This window comes from Thalia democratica, chromosome 7 (assembly GCF_965202585.1).
Source record: "Thalia democratica chromosome 7, ktThaDemo2.hap1.1, whole genome shotgun sequence".
In the NCBI taxonomy this organism is placed as follows: Eukaryota; Metazoa; Chordata; class Thaliacea; order Salpida; family Salpidae; genus Thalia; species Thalia democratica.
The window spans coordinates 51,976,544-51,987,953 of record NC_139171.1 but is presented as its reverse complement, the minus strand read 5'-3'; the positions used below and the strand labels follow the sequence as shown (position 1 = coordinate 51,987,953).

The 11,410-nt window shown below is 27.0% G+C and overlaps 1 protein-coding gene across 1 annotated transcript; it reads right to left on the bottom strand.

The window, feature by feature from the left end:
- Window positions 1–3,743: 3,743 nt before the first annotated feature.
- LOC145840314 (SURP and G-patch domain-containing protein 1-like) lies at window positions 3,744–6,053 on the bottom strand. The gene has a single exon (XM_082947530.1). It carries the CDS (start codon window positions 5,710–5,712, stop codon window positions 4,168–4,170), a length of 1,545 nt encoding a protein of 514 aa, XP_082803656.1. The 5' UTR covers window positions 5,713–6,053; the 3' UTR covers window positions 3,744–4,167.
- Window positions 6,054–11,410: the final 5,357 nt, after the last annotated feature.

The window sequence follows — 11,410 nt, the reverse complement described above, 5'->3', positions numbered from 1 at the left end:
TAATTGAAATTATCTAATTTTGGAAATCCTTGGCTCGAGTTTTTATTAGTAATATTATTCAGAAGTTAACAAACATTAAATATATAAAATTAAATATAAACTACTACCTTTTAATTTAAACAAACTAATAAAAATTCATTACATATTTTTGCACGTATAAAAGAAACAAAACAACAAACAATTCTGATATAATAAACAGTTTTACCATAAAAACCAATAAAGATAAATTAAAAGATCTTGATGAAACACTTAAGGTTAATCATATATTACAGTTGTTTGAATCTAGTTGCATGACGGTTTGGGAAAATCTGCAAGTGCACTGAAATACCGACTAGGTTTGAAATTAGCTTATCCTTGTTAATGTTTATGGTCGGGAATGTTTGTTTTCAAATGTTTGAAGTCTCGAACAAAACAACTAGTTTCATGGTCATATTTTGAAGTTGACAAACTTTGGCTCGTTCAATAATACATAAAATATATCTAAAAATCTACTAAAAGCAACGGAAGTTGTATGTTTAATTTAAACTTTCATATCAACGTATTTAAAAAACAGTTAAACCTAGATAAAATTTACTTTGGCCTAAAAATATCAATACTTTTACTTTCAAAATATCAAACAGTAATGATCAACTTATGAAACTTAACTAAGTTCTTTATTTTTTAAATGTTATAAGCAAACAATTCATCTAAAATAATTTATAAAAGTACTAACATAAAATAACGAAATACTAAAATAAAAAAAGAGATTAATTTATATTTAAACATGATAACCATATTAACTTAATATATTTTTAGATTAAGATCATTATCACTAATGAAAATATTACTAAACGAAAAACTTACATATAAAACTGTCATGTTACATTTTAAATGTAAAGTTTAAAGAGTTTAGCAAGAATAGTTGTAATTTTAGCTAAAAAAAGTCAGTGAGACATTTGTGGATCATCAAAGTTTTTAACAAGGTGTTTAAAATTTTGAAGTATATTTGAAGTAGATATTCTCAGTTATTATTGCAGATTGGTATCACTAAGATTTGAACGCAGCTTACTTTTGTTTACATACATGGTTAAGATTGTTTATTCACAAATGTATGTAAACCCAAACAGAACAAGTAAATTCATTGCCATCTTTTTAAAATTAACAAACTTTGACTGGTTAAGTAGGGCATAAAATCTGCCAAATTTTTAAGTTTCGAACTTTTCTTTTAGTGTACTGTCACATTAAAGTTTAACAGTTCTAACTGTATATTACTAGGTGCATTTTCAGTGTCAAACGTTAACTATGATGACACAATATCAAATTCTTCTATTAGTTGTTGAAAGTCTGCAAAACGGCGACCATACTCATTATCAATTGAAACTATTGTCATCAATAAACTTAACCATATAATTAATCAAAAAGTCATCAATAAAAAAATCAATAGCAGAAAATATTGCAAACTGTAGTGTCAACTTCACATTTTTTACTAAAATTTAATGTTGAGCAGTTTGATTTAAAATAACTGTCAATATTAAATTTTTTTTTTTTTTACTTTTCTAAACTAGTATAAAAACAACTCACTACATATCTGGGAATAACAGCAGTTTTTAACACGTTTTTATTTCTTATGAAAGTCATTATAGTAGGTAAGATCATCAAAGTTAGTTCAGCAAACAATTGTTTTTGGATAATTTGAGAAAGGATTACTTCAACTGAATCGAAACAGAAAAAGATACTTTAACAAAAGAGTGTTTTTATCCCCACAAAAATGAAAAGCCAATTTTACAAAAGTTTTCAGTTCAAAGTCTTACATTTTGTTTTATAAAAATAATTCCAAAAAGGTTTCGTACAAATTTTGTAATATTTTCATTGGCTAGCCGGATTTCTTATAAATTTTGAAAATACTTAGAGGGCCGGATCATCTACTCGCAGGCCTAATCAATTTTATCCGCGGACCGGATTCCATTTAAATTTAAAAAAGTTCGGGGGCCGGTCATTTACTAGGATATACTTTTTGAGTCAAATCGAATTTTCACTACTTAACATACTAAAATCCCTTCTTTTTTTTTTGAATTTCTCAAATTCCAGGTTTTTTTAGCCTAAATTGTCAATTCCAGGTTTTAAGGTTTTTGGCAACCCTGATAACATTACTAATATGTAGTTATAAAAGGGTTGCCACTTGTTTTTTCAAAAATTTTTCAAATATCTAGCAGGTTTTTAAAAGTACACATTTTTGGGTCTTTTTTAGTTTAAGTTAAGGTAAGAAACTGTGTTAAATAGTATAAAAACATTAAAAAGATAATGTAAAGCTACTTAAAATATTTTTTTAATAAAAAAAGTTTTGATGATCACAAAATTTTTTTATTTATGTGATAGATTTTTTGAGTCAAATCGAAATTTTACCACTGAACATGTGAAAATTCCAGGTTTTTCCAGGGTTAAAAGCAATTTTTGTTCAACGTTCCAGGTTTTTTTCAAAATTTCTCAAATTCCAGGTTTTCAAGGTTATTTTTGCCTAAAGTGTCGAGTTCAAGGTTTTTCCAGGTAAAGTGGCAACCCTGTTATAATGATTTTATTGAAGCTTGTTAAATTATGGATGCATTAATCAAAAATGTATACAAATCAAGTTTTTTATGCAACAATTATCAAAATTGCTTAGTCAAAACTTTATCTTAATTATGAAATTTGGTCAAAAATATGCAATGTAAAACAATCTTAAGATACTAAAGTTAAATAAGTGATACTGGTAATCAATGTAAACAAACTAAAAAGTATGTACCTTGAATTTACAAAAAAAAGTTCCTACTAATTGATCATATTGAACTTCTTTTAAAACATTTTTTTAAACAGCTCTTTACAACATAGCCCGGTTTTTATGCAAACTAAATAAAGATTAGCTTAATAATTTACCAAAAGATTGTGATTTTTTGACCAAAATTTTTGTTGATGGAAATATATATTCTTTTCTTATTATAACATTTGTATTACAAAATGAATTTTACCTACTGCGTTGAAATATAGTAAACATGCTTTTTTGTCAAAAACATACTTACTGTTGTGTTGATAGAGTTTTGAATTATTAACATTTGTATACAAAATTTTACTGCATAATTTAAACCAGTGTTCATATTTAAAAGACTCGTTCAACCAAGCTATGTTATTATACTCCATATTAAAAAAGATTAAATCAAAAATTACATTGTTAATTTTTATAGGGAATTATTTTCAACTGAACTTGTAATATACCTATTATTTTAACATCTTATAAGTAAACTTTCTAAAACAATTTTAACAATAGAAAAAGTATAGCAAAATAAAATAAAATTAATATAGTGCAAGCTAGCGCATAAACAAGTCTTTTTTGCATAAACTAGTATTGTAGTTAGATAAAGGTTTTTTAACATTTATTTTGAATTGCTTTTTACCTTGTATTTTTTTATTGCAGCAGTATATCGTCTGCAGACTGTTAATTAAGTAAAATACATCATTTATAACTATGAATAAAGTTAAAAATAAATTATATGATAATTATATTAGTAAGTTTTGAAAAGTATATTTAAACTATAAAAAATAATTTTATGTAAAAATGTTTTAAAATCAAACATGCTTTAATAGATGAGTTTATTAGTTTTACTTTAGGTATTAAAATTATTTTACATGATAAACTTATTATTTTAAAGTATTCTGAAAGATAACAATAGAACCAAACAAAACTTATATTTAAAAAGAAGTTATGTATGTATTGAATTTTATAAACGAAATAAAACTGTTAAGCAAACTGTTCAAATTTTGTTTTCAACTTCATACAAATAATTAATTAGGTTTTTTAGAGTTATAAAATAAAACGCGCTTTACAAATGAATGATCCACATAAAAAAAAAAGTCTATTAAATTTAATAGATAAAATTAAATCAATTTAGTTGATAAAAAATTGTTTTTCATGCAGAGCAAACAGTTGAGATTTTTTAAATCATAAACTTTATATGAAAACAAAAGTTGAAGTAAACTTAAAAATACAATATTAAAAATGTTCTATCATCATTTGTAAAATACAAACACAAATATGTGAACAGTAAGTTTGAAAACCTTTTTTTATCAAGTTAATATTTCTGTTTGCATAACAACTCAGTTCTATTCAGCAGAAAAACATAACCACATAGTATAAACTTTTTATTCAAAATTAGTTTTTCAATAGTAAGGACGCCTCGGGTTGTTCATGGGGTTCGGCCTGAACTTGTAGGCCAGCATCATCCTCTTCCTGTACACGTCGTAGTCCGTGTCATCCTTCTTCAATTCTCCCACCGAACCCACTCCCACTCCGGCCCCGTCCAGTGACTGCTTGCCCTTGTTCACCGGAGCCGTGATTCCCTGCCCCTCCTGGCCCAGCCCGTCTCCTTCCTTCCAGCCCATCTTCTGCAGCATCTTGAATCCCAAATTGTCGCATTGGATCTTGAAATCCTTGTACTCGGAGTAGTCAGGGGTCCTGCCGTCTTTCAAGGCTCTGTAGGTCTCCATGAACTTTTCCAGCTCCTGGGGAGGGAGAAAGTCTCCGATGAAATGCTTCCCCTCACTGCCATCTGTCAGCTTCTCAGCCAAGGCCTGCGTCTTCTCCATTTCTTTTCTCCTCTGGATGTGCTCCCAGGTGCCATCCTTTTCGTCAACTTCTTCATCAGAGTCGTACGCGTACTTCACCTGCAGCTTCTTCTCTGTAGGTTGCTGCACCATCAACTGCTGCTGCTTGTTTGCCATAATCATCGAGTACATCTCCTGCAATTCCTTCTGCTCCTTTATCTGCTTCTTCTGCGCCTCTGACAGTTCAGAGCAGCCAACCAGGCCCGCGCTTCTGTAAGCGCCCAGCCCAAAGTTGTTTGCCTGGACATTAGGGTTGAAGACGCCCACCGGGGGGATGCTTGCCACTCCCACTGGTGGTGGAGCCTCTGCTTTGTCTCCCCATCTATTTTTTCTCTTTCTTTTTGGTGTGTCCTCTGATGAACAGGACTTTGATTCAGTTGCAGGACTTTTGGAGTCTGACTTAGCGGGTGGTTGCTCTGAAAACTTTGAAACTTTTTTTGGTGGTTGTTCTGAAAACTTTGAAGTCTTGGCTTGAGGTTGCTCAGAAAACTTGGAAGTTTTTGCTGGAGGTTGTTCAGAAAACTTTGATGATTTTGATGGTGGTTTTTCAGTAAACTTTGAAGTTTTTACTACTGGTTTCTCACTAAACTTTGAAGACTTGGCAGCTGAGAACTTACTTGACTTTGCCCTGGGCTCTGGAGGCTTAACCTGAGCAGGACTCTTCATGGGCGCTTGGGTGGCCATGAGTTGTGCATTCAGCATTGCTTGCTTTTCCCTCAACTCAGCTTGAATTCTTGACCTGTTTATTTTCTCCTTCACTGTGAGTTTTGGCTTTGCAGCTTCATTTTTCACCTCATCGTCGCTGTCAGAATCAAAAGCAGAGTGACTCTGAGCTTTTGGTTTTGCTTGCTGCTGCTTCTTCAACATCTCTTTTTGCGCTTTCATTTGCTGCAAAAAAGAACCTCCCAACAACTTCTTTTTGACTGCACTCTTGGTAGGAGCTTGCTTCTGAACAGGCGTTGGAGGTTTGGGTTTGTCACTTTTATCTTTGTTTTTTAACAAGCTCTTTTCGTATTTTTCTTTTGCAGCCAGTATGCTTTTGTTCATAGACTCTAGCTGGTCAGTTTTGTTAAAAGACTTTTTGGATCCACCCTTATACATGTTTTACAACAATGGTTAGAAACCTGAAAAAATCTAAAAGCTCCTTTTAAAACATGGTCAAAACAAACTTATTAAATCATTGTTAATTACAAAACGCAATTAATTGTTTCATGTACGCTAAATTTAAAGTTTTGTTTACAATTGTTTTTAACCTAGTCCATGGTAAGTGTTGTCACAATAAATTATTACATGTAATAAACATTATAACTAATACCTAAAACAGCATAAAGTCTTAATTTAACATTGTTAAATATATTTCACAATAATTAAATGAGTTTTTCATCCTTTATTATTTTTCAACTGTGAAAGGTTTAAAAAAACAAAATAAAATGAATTCTAACATACAAGTAATTCTATTTATTTATAGTGACACAAAGAGCTAAAAAGAAAAAATAATAACATTTGTCAAATCTTTACTTTCTAAAGTTTAAAAAAAAAAGTAGATAGTTTTAGTGAAAATATTTGAATTGGAATCTTATGAAAATAATGACCAAATTTTTGAGGATTTTATAGCTTAAATAGTTATAAAATAACTTTAAAAGTAGAACAAATAAAATTAAGCTACAGTTGATATAGTTTAAATAACTTCAATTTAACGGTATATAGTCGTATATGAGATCATTACTATATATACTAATAAGAAACATATTTTTTAATTGTTTTAAATCTAAATTTATTTAAATAAACATCTTTTATTTCTACTTAAATTAAATAATGATAGGCATATTGTACAAAGTATATAAAAATGTTGCACAGAATTTTACAGCATGCACAAACAGTAAAATAAATAAAAAAGTAACTGTATTAAATTTCATATGGAATCATGTTAGCTATTTTTTTAAAGATTGAAATTTGTTTAAAGCTGTAGTTTAAAAGTCAACAGTGACCAGATTTTTGTAAATTCTTGAAAAAAAAAATTAAAACAGTTGTCATTCCTATTAGTTTTAAGTTCAAGTGCACTAGACATATAGAAGAAAAATATTTTAGAGACTATTTAATCTTTTAATGCAACATAATGTTTTAATAATGATCCTGGGTTTTATTTAACTTTTTCAAGATATTAATTGTGACCTTAAAATATTTTGATTTGGTTTGTTAGGCAGCTCAGTTATACCTGGTAGTATATATAGTTCTTTAGAAACCTTTTTTATATTCAAAAATCCACTAAAATTAACAGAAATTATCTTAAATTGTCATAAACCTGATATTAGGGGCACACAAATTAAAAAAAACTATAACCTCTCTAATTTTAGTTTAGCTAGATCTAAATATTTTCAACAAAGCTATTTGAATAGTAAAGTAGGTTTCTGACAGCTAATGAAAATGCAAAATTATTTTATAATGACTTGAGAAATTTTGTAATAAAATCAAATTATCAAACTTCAAACATTGTAAAATTTATTAGAGCCGTAATTCTTAAAAATTAATTCTATAAAAATTTTCTATGAAGTATATTAAAAATTTTACTTTTAAGGTGCTAAATACACAATAATAACTTTTAATACCACAAACTGTTGTTTTATATTACGCTTTGGTTTTGATAAAAAACAAGTTGAAAAATGAAAAAAAAAATGTTTGCACTTTTAACTTAGTAATCTCACAAGCTTGGCACTCTTTTAGTCAAGAAAAAACTATGCTGAGTGACTAAAAACTATCGTGAGTCATCCTGAGTTTTTAAAAATTGTATGAAAAAATCATAAATAATTTTATTAAAATAAACAAACTTTTCAAAATCAATGAAAATCATGTTCTTAAACAAAATCAGTTATTCTAAAATCTCAAAATCTAGAAAAACAGTGGACTGAGATTTTTCAAAAAATTTTTAAATTATTTTAAGTTTTCTATAAAAAAATCAAACTGGCCTAAGTCATCCTGAGTTTTATAATTTAAAACTAGCCTGAGTTATCCTTAGATTCTCAAAAATTTTAAACTGTCCTAATTTATCTTTTTATAGTTTGTTTAAGTTTGTGACAAGCTAGATGTCAGTAAAACTTATTTATATTGTTAAATAAAAGTATATTATTACAAAAAAACCAAGTGAAACATAAAATTTTAAGATATAAAAATGACTTAATTGTATAAACTAAGTTATCTTTAAAATTGTTTACAAAAATAGGTTTTAAACTTAATCGAAACAGGAAGTTAGTTAAAATTACTGTTTAATACTTTAATGGACCAAAACTCTTTTCAAACACTAATTGTTGGCCATAATTTTAAATTACTACTAACACTTGAAACAAAATGAAGTACCCTTGGTAAAAATAGGATCTTAAATTATATTTACTCTACTTGAGGCATTTCTCAGATATTACATGTAGAAGTAAAAAATATATACTTTTATGTATTAAGTTTATAAAGTAGATTTTTAGGATACATACAAAAGGGTTACCACCCTTTAAAGCAAAAAATAAACACCAAAAACTAGCCTGAATTTATAAAAAAAAATAATATATCTGCATATATGCCACAACCTAAAAGAAACTATATTTATTAAGCATATATACCTAAAAACACTGAAACAATTACAAAAAGACTCAATAACCAAGTGGCAATAGGTTTTTGGTCAAATTTTAGTTAAAACTTTAATTTTAAGTAAAAAAATATTCTAATTGGTATAAAAATGTTTTAAAGATAAAGTAATGCTACTTTAAATATTATAGACATTTTGTATTTATTAAAAACTTCATTATTTTACTTCAAAAATTGTTTAAACTCCAGGTTTTTCAAAAAAATATAAAGTTCCAGGGTTTTCAAGATTAAATGGCCACTCTGTTATAATAACATAATTTGTTTAAAAAAATCATAAAAAACTAGCTGAGATTTAGAAAAAGTATTGGAACTAGCCTGAGTTTTTCAAGAAAAAAAGTTCAAGAAAGTCTTATTTTTTTTATTGTAAACTAGCCTGAGTAAACATTTACAGTCAATAGTTAAACTAACTAAATTGAAGTAATTTACTTCAGCAATTGATGAACTTTTCAACTTTATTGTTTATTATATCTCACACATTTTCATAATAAGTATTTTCTACAGTTGTCAAATTCAATAATTATGTACAGGGTAGCCACTTGTTTTTGGTAAATTTTCTTCAGGTTTTCTAAATTTCTTCCAGGTTTTTTTATTAATTCTTCCAGGTTATTGAAAGTACATCTTTTTTTGACTATTTTTAATAATTAATTAATATTAAGTTGAAAAAAGGTGCTTTTAAATAGATTAAAGCTATTTAAACTATTACCAGGGTAGCCAAATGTTTTGAAGAATTTTCTTCCAGATTTAAAAGTACTTTTTTGGTAAATTTTTATTTTAAAATTAAGTTTTAGGTAAAAAACCGTGTAAATTAGTATGACAACATTGAAAAAATACTATGACCTTCAAAGTTAAGTTTCTTTACTTATATGATAGAATTTTGTGTCGTATTTAAATTACACTACTTAACATTTAAAAATTGTTTAAAATTTCAGGTTTTTCAGTGATTTTGGTCAAAAGTCTTGATTACACTACTTAACATTTAAAAACTGTTTAAAATTTTAGGTTTTTCAGTGATTTTGGTCAAAAGTCCAGGTTTTCCCAGCTTTTTTTTTAATTTCTCAAATTCCAGGTTTTTTCAGTTTTTTGTTAGCCTAAACTGTAAAACTACAGGATTTCAGGTTTAGTGGGCACCTTTTTTGTAATGCTGGCAGCAAGGTAAACTTTGTGTCAATAACTTATTTCTTTAAGATTAAATAAGGTTATTTTTGATCTATCAAAAGTTCAATTCAATTTTAAGACAAGGTTCAAGAATCTTAACTATAAAAGTATGTCCAAAATTGTTGTAAAACCTTTGCTAAAATATCTATCACATACTATCAACAACTTTCAGTATTACTAAAAACTTTAAAAAAACCTGTGTTTGTTATTATTTCTGTTAAATTTTGTTCAGTGTTTGCTTTAATCAAGTATTGTAATTCTAAAGTTTTTAATGTATTTGGGAATCCTTATGCTTTTTGTATAGTTAAACTAAAATATATTATAAGTAGGGTAATAAAATGTTGATAAATTTACAACTGGACCATAATTTAACAAAAACTTCAATTATTTGAAGTTTTAAACCATTTAATTAAATTAAAATAAAACACAGTTAAAAAATTTACTAAAGCTTTGACATTATAAATATTTGTTATTGCATGTAATGGTCAAATTTTTTTAATGTTTTTCAATTCCAAATTTTATTAACATCTTGAAACTTATTTTGTTCTTAGAAATTATATATAACAATTGGATGATACAATTTTATGTTTTTAAATATGAATAATGTTAGAACAGAAAAATTACCATCTTATCAAATTTTTATTAAAAATAGTAAATTAGGTGCAAATAAAAAATGAACAACACATGTTAAGGCAAACTGCCAACCACCTTCAAAATTTTGTTTAAACTAATTTGAAATAATTTAGTTTTCAAAAGGTGTTCTAAAATTTTAGTGGTATGTTAAAAGTTAATCTATTTCCTTTTTTTTTAAGAAATTAGTTTGAGATGTACTTTTAAGTACATTGAAAATTTTATTTATTCCACTTTTACCTGCAGACCTATATGTTTAGGTAAAAAAGTTGCGTGAAGGCTTATTTGTTAACTACTATGAAAAAAGTTTTTTTTGCTCGATAATCAAAACATTCGTTTAATACTGTTAAATATACTGACACAACATTAAATATAAAGAAACCAACAAAACTATATTGTGTAGCAGGCACGTAGCTTTGTAAGCTTCTGAAAATCTGTAGAAAAGTTTATAAGCCTGCAAAAAAACCTGCGTTTGTTTTAATTCTTTAGATTGAAAAGACCTTGCTTTCTAAGCTTTTAGTTTTTTTTATTATTTAGTTTTGCCCTCTTGATAGATAATTTCGAAATATAAACACTCTTTAGAACTTGTAGTAACTAAAAAAAATAAACAAATTAAATACAAACATTATAAAGATATAACTCAGCTTAGATCCTCTTTATCAAAAACAATGCATTGTAATAAAATCTTTTTTAAAAGCTACAGATTTTTAAAGGTGAAACAATATGAATTAGAAATCATGATCTTGAGTCGTTAAAAATTCACTACAACGCGAGAACAATAAGACAGGTAGTGACAAGTTGAGTAGGAACAACTCGAGCAGGGGAAACTTGACAAGACTTTTTAAATATACCTTTACTTTAAATTGATTGGTGTGAAAATATTAGAATTGTTTTTGGGATAAAATTTTATAAAATTTTTATGTTTGCACTTAACTTAACATTTATTCTTTAGTATTTGAGGTTTAAAAATTAGTTTTAAGTAGATTTAATTTCTAGCATGAAAAATAAAACAATAAAATACATCACAAAAGTTTATAAGTTTTTCTGTCTAATGAATTTTGACAAAAAATAACACAGTTAAACTTTTTTTTCTCTATAAGTTCAATAAAATAATAAAACTTGCTTGAGTAATTAATTAAAAGAAATGCTACTTGCTTTTTGAAATCACTCTGATGTTTTTTAGTACAAGTTTTTTTATTATAACTTTTGCTATGAATAAAATTACCTAATAAGAGGTATGAACAAAAATGTTTACTGTTTTAATGTTGTAGTTTTGAGTCTACAGTTATGAGTTAACTTATGACCTTTAGAATAAACAAAAAATCAATACTTTTGTATTAAAAAACACATTTAAGCATTTAAAAATTTGCTTGTTATAATTTTT

Bases quoted from the DNA above. Each gene is read 5' to 3' on its own strand.
- LOC145840314 (XM_082947530.1), bottom strand. From the start codon at position 5,712: ATGTATAAGGGTGGATCCAAAAAGTCTTTTAACAAAACTGACCAGCTA.